The sequence below is a fragment of the Trachemys scripta genome, chromosome 10 (genome assembly GCF_013100865.1).
Source record: "Trachemys scripta elegans isolate TJP31775 chromosome 10, CAS_Tse_1.0, whole genome shotgun sequence".
Classification (NCBI taxonomy): domain Eukaryota; kingdom Metazoa; phylum Chordata; order Testudines; family Emydidae; genus Trachemys; species Trachemys scripta.
Window position 1 is genome coordinate 30,534,903 of NC_048307.1, and position 16,637 is coordinate 30,551,539.

At 46.4% G+C, this 16,637-nt stretch overlaps 1 protein-coding gene across 1 annotated transcript in view; it reads left to right on the plus strand.

Annotated features, from left to right (window-relative positions):
* Nucleotides 1-617: 617 nt before the first annotated feature.
* The window catches only part of WDR90 (WD repeat domain 90), a gene marked incomplete at its 5' end in the record, with an annotated part of 51,567 nt that continues 35,547 nt past the window's right edge, over nt 618-16,637 (plus strand). Inside the window, 15 exon segments of the mRNA XM_034783726.1 lie at nt 618-709; nt 1,395-1,571; nt 2,190-2,328; nt 3,301-3,471; nt 4,589-4,712; nt 8,766-8,833; nt 10,100-10,209; nt 10,777-11,010; nt 11,864-11,926; nt 12,419-12,487; nt 13,246-13,356; nt 13,651-13,796; nt 13,926-13,983; nt 15,205-15,323; nt 16,383-16,544. Coding sequence (XP_034639617.1) covers nt 618-709; nt 1,395-1,571; nt 2,190-2,328; nt 3,301-3,471; nt 4,589-4,712; nt 8,766-8,833; nt 10,100-10,209; nt 10,777-11,010; nt 11,864-11,926; nt 12,419-12,487; nt 13,246-13,356; nt 13,651-13,796; nt 13,926-13,983; nt 15,205-15,323; nt 16,383-16,544 — 1,843 coding nt within the window.

Here is a 16,637-nt window from a genome sequence, read left to right on the forward strand (position 1 = left end):
TGGGGGATCCCTGGGGTGGGGAGAAGCTGGGGGATCCCTGGGGTGAGTCTGAGGGGCCCTGTGTGGTGGGGCTGAGGGCTAGGATCTGGAGGAGGGGGTCCTGTGGAGCCATGCGGCTGGCGACACCTGCTGGTGGGCAGGGACCTCTCACAATAACCCCTTTCCTGCCCCCCATCGCAGCCTTGTGCCAGGGCATGAGCGCCTGAAAGGCCCTGGGAGCTGGTTATAAACACAGTGAAACTGACTAGTCTGCTCTCCATGTTCCACTGGAGGAAGGGGCAAAAGTCACATCAGCAGCATCACTAATGGAAAGACCCCTGGGTGGAGGTCTGGAGTTTACCTGCCTCCAGGGCATTACACTGGTGTTCTTAAAGGACCGCTTGGTATCACTTTGTGCTGTCAAATACCAGCTTCTGCATTTCAGAAGAATTTCTGTCCTGGCCTCATGGAACAAATACTCCATGTGCCAATAAAACAGGCTCAGACACCAATACAGTTTGGCAAGTGTGCCAGTGGGTTGCTTTAACTCCCTGCTGTGTGCTGATGAATCAGTATAACTGGACACATTGATGATTGTGGATATCCTAGCATCTTCACTCTCTTCTGATTCTCTGCAGTGTGGCAGCATCCATATCTGAATGTCTTCAAGCACTTCAAAGTGGAGGAGTGGAAAAGATCAACTAAGGAGGGAGATGTGACAACATTTATGGTAACACATTGTATTCCTAATATTTCCTGATTGGACCAGCTGTACTGCAGAGAGAGCCAGGCACTCAGTGATGCTGAGAGAAAGAGAGAGGGATTTCCCAGTCCCCCTTGTTTTGTGATGTAAAAAAAAAAAAAAAAAAGGAAGATTTCAGATTCCCTTGCTCTGTGTCATCAAAAGAGAAAACGATGACATCTTTCCATCCTGCCTCCTGCTTGTTGCAACAGAGGTGCCTAAAGAGGTCCAGAGAGCATTTGCTGGTAGCCCCCAGAGAACAATTGGCCAAATGGTGCTGGCTGTCATTTCTCACTTCTACATCACATTAAAGGCAGCTAAAAAATACATTGCATCCCTAATGTTAGCTTTCCATTTAGGCAATTGCTGTAGTTGCCACAGGGGATGTAATGTGATCACAAATGGGAAGACAGGTGGTTATGGGACAATGTCTCTGTTAAGATGTGATCCACCCAGAAAATGTTTGAGAACCCATATGGTACCAGAACTTTCTATTCCTCATTCTCCAGAACTTTATTAGACTAATCTTGGCATACACCTGACTTGGAGCCAGTGATGGAATGTGTAATTGCATGTGTCGAGTGAACAAGCAGTAAGATTTCCACAACTGAATCTCCTCACTTACTTTACTGTAGGGCAGAACTTTGCATCAATGCATGTTCTCTTTTTTTAGGACAAGACGTTGAAGGGAACAGTATATCGCATCCGTGGCTCCATTCCTGCCAGTAACTACATCCAGCTTCCCAAAACCAGTACACAGTCATTGGGGCTCACTGGTCATTACCTCTACATGCTCTTTAAGCCCACGCCCGGCAAATATTTTGTGGTGCACCTGGATGTTACCACGGAGGTATGCGAGAGAGTCTGTTGCATGGCCCTTGGTGTAACTGAGTAGAAGAGTGGGGATTGAAATACAGTAGCTTTTCAAAAGAGTTTGAACATAGAGAACTGAACTGTATCACCTGAGTATTCTAGAGCAAGATAATCATCTGCCATAAGTATCCCATGCTGAAGTCCCATAGACTGCTATAGTAGCTGTTAAATGAAGTTAAAAGAGAGGATTGCTGTCTTTCTTGATCACCTTTGTGCCTCACTTCTTAGAGTTTGAGAGCTCCGGTCATTTCTCCCTTGGCTCTTAATTTATTTACTAGAAGGCTTGCCTCATTATCAGTGGTGATTTCCCTGAACCTCACATGATTCACATATGAGCTAACATCTGTGGACTCGAGGTAAAAATCTCAGACCTAGTCTTCTACGATCTTACTGTGTGTTTTCACTCTTCCCTGCTTAGGGCCCCAGGGGTGTGGGGTAGACCATATGGAAGGCAAGCTGGAAGTAGTCTCTTAGCCTTGGTGGGTATCCAAGCTGGACAGAGTAGCGTCAACCAAGAAACTATATCCTGCAGCATCTGCAGCATTTCCCTAGTGGTCTGCCAGGTGGATAACATTGTGTGTGTCTTTGTTCTCAGGATAGCCAGGTTGTCCGCATCTCCTTCTCCAACCTTTTTAAGGAGTTCAAGTCCACAGCCACTTGGCTTCAGTTCCCCTTCATCTGTGGAGCAGCCAAAGGGTCAGTGTATGAGTGCACAGCCAGAACTTCAAAGCAAGGTAAAGAAAAGCACATCTGAATAATAGTTTGGCTGGTCCCTCAGTGTGGGAATTAGCCCTACATACCTTAGTAAAGAGAAAATAACGTATCATACACCAGTATTGCTATAGTCACATGCGACCTGAGCTTTGAAGTCATGGATTTAATTAGTTAATTTTAGGGTGTCTGACAACGAGGGATGGTTTATTAAGTCCATGTTTCATTACGTATTTTTAACACTAGACTTTACAGGGTTTTTTCATTTTACACAATGTAGAATTAACCCGTGGAACTCACTGGCTCAGGAGACTGAGTTAAAAAAGGATTACGCACGTTATATGAATAACAGTAGCATCAGCAATTGCACTAGCTAGGATAAAAATTACTAGGGTGATCAAGCCTCATACATAAACATCTCAGTCAACCACCAGCTGGCATCAGGAAAAATTCCCCCAATGTATAGTAAGAAACAGTTGGATGCATTGTGATTATTTGACACACAACTCAAAAGTCTCAGGCATTGGCTGGCATTGGACACAAGATACCGGATTAGATGGATTTTTAGTTTGTGATGGAAATTATGTTCCTAAAAGGATGGTCAGTTTGGACCAAAAAATGGACCTGTTTTGGAAGATGTTAAAATGTGAGGAATGGTAACTAGAGTCTAAATTTTCAGGAATGAAGGCCATGGGATCCATGCATAAAAATGTGTGTGCAATTAATTGTCTCTATTCACGTGCAGCTACCACAGTTGTGCTGCAAATCAACATCTGGACTCAACTGATCACTAGAAACCTAGCTATCCATTTTCCTAGTGTGACAATTGTCTCTAAATATGCATGTGCACAATTGTGCACACACACACACACACACACACACATGCTTCCCTTTCTGTAAGGATTTCAGCCCATGTGTAAAGCTGGGTTTCTGTTTTTTAAAATAGCTTGTCAGTGTTTAATGCTGGTTTTGACAGTGGTTTTTCTGATCCTCAGATTTGGTGGGTGTGGCCCCTGCCAATGTGCGCTGGACCTGCCTGATGCTTGACCTCCACTATATCCTCTCCATGTACCTGAATAGACGCTACAGCCATCTGAAGAGCATCAAACTGTGCTCCAACTTGTTGGTCAAAAATGTCTATACCAGTGACTTACTGTTTGAGCCAGGTAAGGAGCTGAAGCTTTGTGCTGGGAGCAGCATCTTATATGATTTTTAAATCAAACCTGGCTGCAAGGATGTGCTAGGCCTAATCCATTCTTACTGCTGCATTTCAAGACCTAATTCCACCAGGACCATTTGGCCATGTCTATTGCTGTTTGACACTCTGTTTTCAGCCAGTAATAACAAGGCACTGTCAACAAAACCCTTACTTTAATAATAACACTAATAATAATGACAGTAATTTTCCCTTGTCTGGTGCCTTCAATCTGAGGATGTCAAAGGGCCTCACAACTTTTCCCATTCTGTAGCTGGAAAAATTGAGGGGCCGAGAAAGATTAAGTAACTTGCCCAACATCACACATCAAATCAGTGGCAGATGAGAGAATGGACCCCAGATTTCCTGTCTCTCAGTCCTGTCACTAGACCATCCTTCCCAAAAAGCTTCTTTTTCTTGTCACTCTGAAATCCAGATTTCCTCCAGTGTTTCTTTATCCAGCTACTCAGTGCAGCAGAGAAACTTCAGTCAAGACCTTTGTTACTAACACATTATCCTTTGTTTGAAATCTGCCCAGCTACAACCCATCACAAGAAGGGAATCTTACAAACATCATGGTGGACCACTAAACAGGTCCCAAATGTGCTGTTGCACGTGAAGAGCACATTAGTTCCATAAAGTTGCACATGCATCAAATGAAAGAAGAAAACAGAAAAATATTCTAACACTAATCACATAGAATTGCAAAAAGAATCACCAACTGATCCACTTAGCAACCTGATATGATCATCAGTATTAAATTCCAAATCCTCTTGTAGAGCGTTTAAGCTACATTTTAAGGAAGAAAAAGATAATCTTTCATAACAAAGCTCTAAACTAGCAGGTCTTATTGGAAGCTGAGAGTTTCAAGGATATTCCCACGGAAAGGCTTATGCACTTGCTACAATAATCTTTGTTCTTTTTTCATGTCGTAGCCTTTCTTTTTCAGATTTACAGAAAACTCTAATCTTAAAGTATTTGTTTGCCCAAGGCCTGCTAAGAGTGCATGGTTCCAGCCACCTCTGTAAACATCTTCAGATGTTCTAGGAGTGCTTTGTGTCCTTATCTGTCTCCTTTTGTGCTTTTAGGGGTGACCTTCTCTGAGGCCCGCCAAGCTAAGCTGGCATTTCATGGCATTTCCCCCATGCCACGAGAAATGGCATTTCCTGTGCCAAAGGGAGAGAACTGGCATGACCGCTATGACTATATCAGGTATGTTTACGAAATGCTGCTTTTCAAGGAGGAAACTTGGAGTGCTTTTAGATCTTCCTTAGTCTCATTATTTTGTATATGTAACATACTTCATCAAAACACTTCTGTCTGAGAATATGAAGGCTGCAGAGTTAAGCATGCAAAAGTCAGGAAATGCAAGAATTTGCATAAAACTGGGATTATAGTGGAAACACTTTGGCCACCTTAACTCTAGTTGTCAGTAATGCTGTAGTTGTAATGATGGGGACCAACGCAGCACAACTCACATCTTCAGCACTTAATTGTTGGCAACTAATATTTTGGGTAGGTAAAGGGCTGTTTAAGGTATCAACCATATGTTACCAGGTTTGCCCGTTACTTTGGGGTATGTTCATTTATTCGGGTTACTCTTCTGGGGACGGGGTTCTGTAATTCTATCACTGTAGTGCTTGTGTCACTTGTGTTTTCATATGGAGCTCTACTTCTCCCTTCTGCAAGTCCCCTCCCAATGGAGCTATCCTGCAGGACCTATGTTCCCTAGGGCTGGGTTCCTCCAGCCCCAGAACCGGATGAACACACATACACACACATACATTAACAGAGCAAGTCTGAGCGGACCGGGTCAAGCAGCACTTTCAAGCTGCCACCCTTATGTGTCCCAGATTCAGCACGTCCCTATCCCCACTCTCACATCACAATTGTACTGGTAGTAACCTACTTGATGAGCAAACCCCACAGTATTTTGGGCACTGCAGGGATCTTTAGCTTAGGTAAAAGAAGCGTTGCTGCAGAGTAAATGGGGGAAGCTAAAAACACAAAAGAGTAACGTTCAGCAAGAGAGAGAGAAGCAACCAGCTTAACCCTAAAAGTTATTTATTGAATAATAGTGATAACTACACAAAGGGTACATCTACACTACAGGGGGGAGTCGATTTAAGATACGCAAATTCAGCTACGTGAATAGCGTAGCTGAATTCGACATATCGCAGCTGACTTACCCCGTTGTGAGGACGGCGGCAAAATCTACTTCTGCGGCTTTCTGTCGGCGGCGCTTACTACCACCTCCGCTGGTGGAGTAAGAGCGCTGATTCGGGGATCGATTGTCGCGTCCCGACGGGACGCGATTAATCGATCCCCGAGAGGTCGATTTCTACCCGCTGATTCAGGCGGGTAGTATAGACCTAGCCAAAGAGAGCCTAAACCAACATAACATACATTATTAAAGGTTAATACCTAAGGTAGAAAGGAAAACAGCGAGAAAGAAGAGGATCTCACCGCTCCCTGAAGCTTGAACTGGTTGGGGTTCCCAGGTGATGGTGGTAGCTCAGGGTCCTGAGTGCTGGAGACAGGCAGAGCCCCCAGCATGATCAGTCAGGAGATGGAGTCCCAGCGGAACTGATGCAGAATTTGGGGTCTATGCATCAGAACACTTACTTGAACATAGGTAGGGGTTTTTGTAGAGAAACAACAATGGTTCAAGGGAGAACACTAGATTTGTTTAGGGTAAACCGATGACTCAAGGGTTTTCTTTAGGCTAGACAATAGGAGCTGATCACTCTTGGCTATGGGTGGTGGTTTTTTCCAGGGAGCTCACAATGCAACTAGGTTGCTTCAGTATTTTGGATATCAATCAAGGATTCATTACTAGAATTGGTCTGATAACTGCTGAGCTGGGTGTGGGCAGGCGTATGTTCATTAACATCTGGAGCAGAGATTCCCATGATGCAGTGCTTCCCTGCTTTTTCTGGTCCCAGAGTTAAGTGTGGTTCTCTGTTCTTCATTCTGTATGCTAATCCCTGTCCCATCTTTCATGCAGATGAGGCTAGGGGAGTTGTCTCTGCTCTCCATTCTGTATGCAAATAGAGATGTCTTAATCTTGTCACCCTTGTCAGGAGGGGTCTAGTGTGTCTCCCAACGCTCTTCACTGCTCTCTGTAAGCCTTTTCTCTGATCGGTTTTGGTTCAAGCAGAGTCTGGGGGAGTGGGGGGTGTCTTTCATGAGTCAGACAGGCTAGATCAGGGGTTGGCAACCTATGGTACGCGTGCAAAGACAGCACGCGAGCCGATTTTTAATGGCACGCTGCTGCCTGCTGGAGTCACGGCAGGCAGCAGTGTGCCATTAAAAATCCAGCCCTGCTCGCTCTTCTCCACCCTCCGCACCCCTCGCCCCCTCCCACGGGGGCAGGGGGTAGAAGCTTGGTCCTGCCAGCTCCCCTGCCTCTTCCTGCAGTGTGCTGGGTTCCTGCCCCTCCTCCTCCTCTCCATCCCCTTCGTCCCTGCTAGCCAATCAGCTGATGGCCCTTGCAAGGGAGGGGTTGGGGGAGGAGTGGAGTCAGCTTGCTCGCTGCTCTGGGTGGAGGCAGAGAAGAAGCGGGGGTAGGGCCTTGGGGAAGAGGGGTGGTGGAATAGGGGCAGATCCTCTCCAGCCCCCTGCCATGAGCACCCCACGACCCCAGCCCACACCCCCAACCCTCTGCCCTGAGCCCCCACACACACACACACAGCCCTGAGCCCTGCAGCCCCGCACACACCCCAGGCCCGTGCCCTGAGCCCTGTGCCTCGCACATCCCCCAGACCCCTGCCCTGAGTCCTGTACCCCCCTCACACACACCCAACCCTCTGCTTGACTCCTTCACCCCCCCTCATGACCCCAGCCCTGACTCTGGCACCCCCACACTCCATGCACCCCCCACATCCTGACTCTTGCACCCCCTACATCCCCACCCCCACCCTGAGCACCAGATGGGAGCTCCTGCACCCCCACATTCCACCTGCACCCCTCGCACCAAATGGGAGCTGCTCCACATCCAAACCTCCTGCCCCAACCCTGAGCCCCCTCCCTCATTCTAGCTCCTGGCCAGACCCTACACCCCAACCCCCAGCCTGCTCCTTCACCCCCAGCCCTGTGCTCAGTGCACTCCCACCCTCAGCTCAGTGCAGAGAGAGGAAGAGAATGGGCCAGAACCAGGGAGAAGGTAAGTATCCACTGTATGTGGGCAGGGCCAGGACCCCAGACCGGCAGCAGGCTGAGTGGATCCAGCAGCCGGGATTCCGGCTGGGAGGAGCTGACAGATGGAACCCCTGAGCGGCAGCGGGCTGAGCCGCTCAGCCCATTGCCAGTCTGGGGTCCTGGCCGCCGGCCCCGCACAGCCCACTGCCGGTCTGGGGTTCTGGTTGCCGGACCCTTGCCAGCTGGGGTCCCGGCTGCAGGCCCCGCTCAGCCCACTGCTGGCTTAGGTGAACAGAATCCCAGACCAGCAACGAGCTGAGCGGGCCGCAGCGTAAGATCAACATTTTAATTTAATTTTAAATGAAGCTTCTTAAACATTTTGAAAACCTTGTTTATTTTACGATACAACAATAGTTTAGTTATATAATATATAGACTTATAGAGAGAGACCTTCTAAAAAACATTAAAATGTATTACCGGCACATGAAACCTTAAATTAAGGTGAATAAATGAAGACTCGGCACATCGCTTCTGAAAGGTTGCCGACCCCTGGGCTAGATACTGCGCCCTGGTTCCCCAAGAACAGAGAGCTGACTGGTATCACATAAAAACTGCCAGTTCCTAATCATCAGGTCAATAAGCACATACAGTTAATACCATACTTCTAATATCACAGCCAATGCCCTAGAAATGATCCAAATTTCCCTCCTTGCTGGGGTTTACTTGTATTGCTAACTTAATCACACATGAACCTTTCTCCCAAGTTTGGTTATTCCTAGGGAGTTCTATGGCCCTGCCCTTAGTTCTCTTTGCCTTATAGACTTGGTCTACATTGACTGCTAGATTGTGATCATCATTATGCCAATTAGTGAATGTACAGACATAGAAAAATATCATAGTATAAATCAGACCAGAAAAAGACTCTAACCCTTATCTTGAGTTGGAACTTATAGGACCCACCTGTTCTGACATCAGGTTGAATCAGCCAAATAACTCTGCTTCTGCGTGAATGAAGCCTTTTAGCACCAACAGTACGTCAGCAAAATAGAGCCCTGCATACCTGTGAAGGGTCCTAGAACCTGCCACCCATTTACGAGGTGACTTTCCTCTGATCTTGTTGTTCAGGTTTCCCTCTGATGGATCCAAGCTGCCATATGATTCAATTCAAAAAGGCTGTTCCAGTCCTGCAGCAGGTAGGGAGTCTGAAGTAAATGACCATAGGCTGTGGTACCCACATCTGACTGAGCAATGTGCCAAGCTGGCTTTCAGATTATCTAGGTTATTGTCCTACCTAAAACAAAGTATGACATGGTACAAAGCCACCTGCACCATTTACTGCTGTTGTTAACTGAATAAAACTCAAAGTACAGCTTCAGTAGAGCATGGTGTAGAAGATCCATCCATTTACTCATACAATCAATATGATAAGTTAGCAACTGTCTTCCCTACATCAGAGTTCTGCTCCCAGCATATGCCATCAGTCTGTTGCTGTGTCCTGTTAGAGATCATTCCTTGCAGCAACAGGGGATTGGGTGATGAAGGTCCCCTTTTTGATATTCCCCTCCTTCCCTCATTAGAAACACTCAACCCAAGGAGTTGAGGTGGAGCATCTACCAAGGATTAGGAAGAACTTATGAAAGTTCCAGTTATTTTGAGGGTGGTAGCCCTCCCAGTTCAGGCCAGTTGGCTTTCTGCAGGTTATGGGCTACCCAAATGAATTGGATAGTTTTGCAAGGGGAAAATCAGTGTCTATGGGCTGCTGAGAAAGAAATGCAGCATCTCTAAAGTGCTGCTGAATTTTTAGAAGGTAATTGTAGTAAATACCTTAGTTGGCAAGTAAACTTCAATCTACATCTTCAGAAAGCTGCTCCACAGAGCCCTTGTACAGCACAATGGTATAGCAAGCAGCCCTGCAGTGATCCTTCTGGCAATTCTCCTCTTCTGCCCTGCTTCATCTACCTCTTTGTCAGAGCCATGATGATTCCCCATCTGTTGCTTATCTGTTATGACATTTTGTTGCAGCCATTACCCTAATCAAGGGGATCTGATGGAGCTCCCACTGGAGTCCATTAACATCACTTCTTCAAGGGTAGAATGGTTTCTGTTGAGTGTTATGAAACACTTCCTTCTCCCCTAGCACAGTATGCTACCTTGGCAGCATATCCAATCCCTGTTCAAACAGGGGCAAAAGGAACAGGATTTGAACTTGATCTCCCATTTGACTAGCACCAGGCCAGCCCCTCTGGGTCTTGTGCAGTGTGTGCCCAATAGATAATGTGTCCTTTGTTTTCCTCTGTTGTGACATGGCCTGTGTTTCCAAATTGTTCCTTGAGTTCTTTAAGGAAGGAATAAGTAGTAGAATGAAGTAGCTGTTCAGCTACATCATCTGCAGCTGTGTGATCAGCAGGAGGGGAAGCAGATTGTAGGAAAGAGCCCAACACATTGCTGTTGTAATCTAGGTGTTCAAGTGCTAGAAGACCCAATCCGTCATCTTCCACGGCCAGTGACGCTTACCAAAGCTGTCCGGGACCGAGTGTCACTCATCCAACAGATAACCAGTCCTAAAGATGTGAGTATGGCCTTAGGCTGTAAGTGTAGCTTCCCATACCACCTCTAGCCAGAGGGTTTCCACATGTCCTGTTTTGTGTTTTGGGGTTTTGTAGTGGCTACTTTTTGTGTTCAATGGCCTGGGCTGTTTAATGACTTTGGGGGTCAGTCTTTCAGTCTATCCAAGATGCTTATCTAGCTCCCATTATCATCACAATCTTTTAATGTAATTTTGCTCCTGACACCCCTGGGAGATAGGGAAGTGTTATTGTCCACATTTTACAGATGGGGAACTGAGGCACTGAAGAATAGTGAAGTTCTCAGGGGCATGATGGATCTGTTTCTGGTGAGGTCTGGTGGGGAGGGAGAGTCTGTGTTTTAGATACTTTTGTTAGATACCCTATTTTATTCTCCTGCATCACTTGGCACACCTGAATGTTTTTGACATGTTGGATGTCTTGAGTTTTAGGTGGCTGAATAAAAGTCAGTCAAAAAACAAAACTAATTTCTCCCTTTCTCTCCAATCACAGCAATCGTAGGGAGCTGTGGGGCAGGCCTGATCTGTTGTCATTTGTTTACTCTTTCTCAGATGCCTCGCTGGTCTCCCCTAGTTACAAAGAGCATCCCCGAGGTTCACTTAGCAACCTCTGGGCCTCTGGAAGAAGTGTACTCTGGGGATCAGGAGTTCAGCAGGGCACAAGGACTACAAGCTGCTGGGGATTCCACTGTACCGTTACATGCAACAACTGATGGTGGTATTCATGTATATGCTCACAGAATGGGTGATGTCGCCATCCATGCTATTGGCATTAGCTCAGATGAGGTAAGTGAGAGAGCACCGCTGGACTCTGACAACCTGACCTTATTGGTTATCCTCTGTGTAACTCCACATCCCGCCTCTAACTTGTACAGAATCTTCTTAACTCTTCCCTCAAGTCTGCCCCCGTGGTAGCTCTGAGAATGCATGATGCTTTCATTAGAAGAACAGTGTGCTTTGCGCTGAACTCTCCAGCCTAATGGCTTCCTTTTCCACTACTCCCATAAGTTCCCCACACCAGATCCTCAGCTGGTGTAAACTGGTGTCGTTCCGTTGACTTCAGTGCAACAATACCAATTTACACCAACCTCCATCTGTAAGTACCTTCTCAAGGAAGAATTCAGGTAGAACATATCAGTTGCCTTTCAGACCCACATACTGCTGCCCTGTGCACTGAGATGCAGAAACATGATTATCCCAATTCTTGGGGCCTGACTGGTGGGTTAGAGCATTAGGCCAAGACTTCATATGGAAACAGAGCTCCTGAACCCAGCCTTCTTGCTCAAACTCTTACTGACCATAGGAGAAGATATATAGAGGTAAGGGACTCCAATGTACTAGGAACAAACAAGTTAAACTGCAAGTTTGTTCCTATAGGATGGGTCTGGAATGCTTATGGCTGGTGCTCAGTAACTCGGCAGAAAGAGCAACAGGAATGTCCACTCTGGTTGGAACTGGCAGAGATGATTATTTAATACTAAGGGCAGTTGTGAGCCAGCTTCCCTGGAATTCTCTCTTGATCTTGTTCCTTTATTTCACTTATATTTTAAGCTTCTCCAGGCAGGGCCAATGTGTCTTGTACAGAGATGATCATGCTATTGGCATTTAACAAATAACACCTATGTATTGATTTGCCCAGACTGCGTACACAAAGGTTACTGGACCAGAGGTGCTCTCCAGCAAGAAAGCATCTCCCTTCAGGGTAAGAAAAAAGATTTCCCCCTTTCCATCTTTACAGATGCTCCCTTGAATTTTCATGACATTTGTATGTAAACATGGGGAGGGCTTGGCTGCCCTCTTGGAAAGGTGATTCAGGTTAACCAAGTCATTCCATTACTGAGATTATCCCATTTAGCACTGTCCACTGTGGGCTTTGGTGCTTCTATTCCTGGAGGAGATGGAGCTCCTGAAAACAAGACTTCAGTCGATTCCTGCTCTCACTTCCTTTTGGATTTCCTTTAATGATCATTACCTACTGAATAAACTCCTCCCTTAATGTGAAGAAGTTAAGGTAGAGAGACAGCCCTCTCACTTCAGGGAGAAACATGAAACCCATCCAGAGGGACACAGATTAATGTGGGGCAGAGGGAACTTGGTAGATCACTGGGATGTAATTTGCAGTTGGTGCTGGTACAGTTTAGGGCTCACATGCTTTATTCAGGCTGGTACTTTTGACAATATCTTCTTCTTTCAGAGACTCTTACCAGATCCAATACTGAAGCTGAGGACAATTATTGGCTTTGGGGGTTACAGCACCAAATGGGTCAGTAACGAAGAGGCTTTTAAGAATGTAGTTGCAATACATTGACTATGGGGGAGATTTTCAGAGGCACAAAGGGCCTTTGACTTTCATGCTTAACTCCCTTTGTCTTTGGAAATCACCCCACCCGGTTTCTTTCGACTACAAATTTTTTGGGATGAAAAGCTCATTTCCATACACGGAATTTGCCCCAGTAAAATTCGGGAATCATGTGCCCCATTGTCAAATCTTGTTACAGATTCCAAACTGATCCATGTATCACACATCTAGAATTTCTTTGGAATCCAAAAATGCATTGGTGCCTTAGGCTGGTGTGTTAGTTTGTCCTCCTGTGGTATTGCATTCTGATTCTTCCAACCATCCTCTTAATGATCCATGTTAGAGTTTAAAAAAAAAAATCCTGTTAGGTCATCTAGTCCATTTCCTGTGAACAAAAGATTCTTCCCTTATATATTGCATATATGATGTTAAACATGACTTGGATGGAAGATCAGCTGAATTAATTGGGATGTACTATAAGCTGACCACTCAGTTTTCCTTTGATGGTTATAAATTTGCATCTATTTTTGTGTGGAACAGCAGTCATCTAGATAACACACACCTGCATATTTGCACCAGATTTCCAAATATCTGCATGTCTTAATTCTATGCACATCCATCTGTGCAAGCACAGGGGGGCTCTCCTCTCAGTTTGTAGACTGGGTCACCTTTGTAGTATCCTCTCTTCTGCCCTTACTCTGATTCTTGCCTTTGTCCTGCAGGCTCTGTGGACTAAGAACAGCTCTGCAGTGGTTTACCCCTGTCATGCTATTATAATAACCATGCAGATTGAAACTGGAGAGCAAAGGTTCTTCATTGGACATACAGATAAGGTAAAAGTGGATTGCTTTGCATAAACAGATATGACAACCCCACAGAGAATATGCAACAACTGCAAGTATTTGATGTGTGAGAAAACATGAGACTACTCCTATCCCAAGCCTGGTTCATTCTAGGGAATTGTATCAGCTCACTGGCTAGGGGGGAAGTTACAAGAACTCCAGCTCCTAGCAAGAGTCATTCTAAGGAATGATGTTGGATCGACAACAGTGGGAGTTTCAGCTACTCCAGTTCTAGCCTCTCCCAGAAGCTGGGGGTTATTTTCGCTAACATCATGTTTCCTGCAGGTATCGGCATTGGCATTTAATGGAAACAGCACATTGCTGGCTTCTGCACAGATGGGTCACCTGAGTATGGTGCGACTTTGGGATTTTCAGAAGGGGAAATGCCTATCCATGTTTAAAACCCACGTCCATTCAGTCTCGTCCCTCAGGTACACTGCAGGCATGTTTTGGGCAGTGTGTGTCGGGGAGGAGTTGAGAGTGGGCTTTTAATTTTTCCCATTGAGATCCAGGCAGGGTGTAGGATACTTCATTTCACCCTGAGTTTTCTCCTCTTGCAGCCTTTCCTACAGTGGAGCTGTTCTCTGTGGCATTGGGAAAGATGGACATGGCAAAACAGTGAGTAATAAAGCTCTTGGGCTATTTGGGTTCCACTTACCTAATGGGTTTTTTACCCATGAAAGCTTATGCCCAAATAAATCTGTTAGTCTTTAAGGTGCCACCGGACTCCTCGTTGTTTTTGTGGATACAGACTAACATGCCTACTCCCTGATAATGATGTTTGTTTTTCTCCTGGAATGTGCAATTACTCTACACATAGAACCAATCATATGTCCCTTCCAAGACACAGTGGCTAGATGCTAGTTTCCTTAAATGTCCTTAGGTAATACCATTCAGTGTAGATCATGTGAAATCCTCTTATTACCAAACTGGTTAGAAAATATTTGAATATTTATTTCCTTACTTGATATTTATAAATCTGTGAACACCCACCTCCCTGAATCACAAATTCTACTGACAGGTTTCAGAGTGGTAGCTGTGTTAGTCTGTATCAGCAAAAAGAACGAGGAGTACTTGTGGCACCTTAGAGACTAACAAAATTTATTTGGGGTTTTAGCCCACGAAAGCTTATGCCCAAATAAATTTGTTAGTCTCTAAGGTGCCACAAGTACTCCAAATTCTACTGAGTAAATCCTGGTTCTGTAGCTAGTCACGGCTTTTTGTTGGTGTGGAAGCCTGTTCATGCTGAATATCAAGAACTTCCCTGCTTCCCATAGTTTATTAACTAACGTCACAGTTAATGAATGGGTGGGACTGCCTTTGGAGCAGTTTTGGTTCCACTTACATCCTACTGGGGTTGCTACAAGTTGACACAAGGCATTTCCTTCTGAAGGTGCTGAGCACATTCCTCTACAGTTCTACTAGCTCCTACTCTTACACTCCTTTGCTGCTCTAGCACTCCCTGTAATTAATTACACACTGGGTTCCATTCTTTCTCCGTTTGCAAGTACTGTATCTTAGTCCCAGATTCAAGCCCTGTCCAGGCAACCCTGCAGGTAGGGAAACTGATTATCAGACAGACTAGCCTATTAAAATGAAAATCACCAGGCTCTCTGGGGTTGTCCTGAATCTTTCTGTGAGAGATTTTTCTCCACTCTGTTCACAGCAATGTGGATAAAAGCCCCAATGCACAATACCAGCATACTGGCAATTGGGAGCAGTATCTGGGGTTTCACCTGCTGTGGGAAGGCTAGCAATCTTTTCCATTGCTTGTATGGTCTAAGGCCACCTGGGTGTTATGTTTCCAGTAGTTCTACTCTTGCCGTTCTATCTCTGCAGATGGTGGTGGTGTGGAATACTGCTCAGGTGAACCAGGGTGGAGAGGTGGTTGTGCTGGCCAAAGCTCACACAGATGTGGACATCCAAACCTTGAAGATTGCTTTTTTTGATGACACCAGGTAATGTGCAAATAGGTGAATGTGAGAATAAGGTAAAACAACAGCCTAGCTCAGGGGTGGGCAAACTACGGCCCACGGGCCGGATCTGGCCCGCGAGCCATTTTAAGCCGGCCCATGAGCTGCACCACATGGCTTGGCCCTACTCCGGCTGGGACGCTGGGTCGGGGCCGCACCACACGGCTCAGCCCCGCTCTGGCGCTCTGGCCGGGGCGCTGGGTCAGGGCCACACCATATGGCTCCCAGAAGCCACAGCATGGCCCCGCTCTGGCTCCTACGCGCTCCAATGGGAGCTGCAGGGGCAGTGCCTGCGGATGGGGCAGCGTGCAGAGCCTCTGCGTAGAGAAGGGACATGCCAGTGCTTCTGGGAGCTGCTTGAGGTAAGCGCCACTTGGAGCCTGCACCCCCTGAGCCTCTCCCCACGCTCCAATACCCTGCCCCACCCCTTATCCCCCACCCGCTCACCAAACCCCTCGAGCCCAGCCCAGAGCACCCTCCTGCACCCCAAACATTTCATCCCCAGCCCCACCCCAGAGCCTGCACCCCATCCTGCACCCCAACCCCAATTTTGTGAGCATTCCTGGCCCGCCATACAATTTCTATTCCCCAATGTGGCCCTCAGGCCAAAAAGTTTGCCCACCCCTGGCCTAGATGAAGGTTGGGGTAGTCAGTAGGTGGACCGTGGACCAGATCCGGACGGCAGACACGTGAACGGACCCCTAAATCTTTTTATTTACTTATTATCATTATTATTATTATTGTTATTATTTTTTTATTATTTTCTCTGGAGTCTGGACTTGACTATATCTTGACCAAGAAATTTGAGCCTTGACAAAAAATAATTGACTATTTCTGTATTAAGGCATTGCTGGGAGGAAGCTCACTGCATTGCTGGAGTTCCAGCTTGCAGACAAAAGGTACTTCTGGAAGGAAGCTGCTGTTAGCCTTCCTCTTCTCTCCCCTGGTGTCAGTGTGTCCATTTCAGCTGCTTTCAGGGAGCAGGCCGTTTGTCAGTTCAGAGCGAGTCCTCCCTGGTTCCTTACTCGGCCTCTCGTGTAACAGGATGGTGTCGTGTGGCAGAGATAATGTGAGGCTGTGGCGAGTGCGGAGTGGAGCGCTGCGCTCGTGCCCAGTGAATTTGGGGGAGTATCATTCCTTGGAGTTCACCGACCTGGCCTTTGAGAAAGGGCATTCCGCTGAGCGGGAACCTGAAGACCGGACACTGTAAGGATGGAGCCACTTTTTCTTTCCTTAAATCACTTTCCTTAAATTAATTTTTTAGGGACACTGTGATTCACTCTGCCTTTGTCCCTGGGA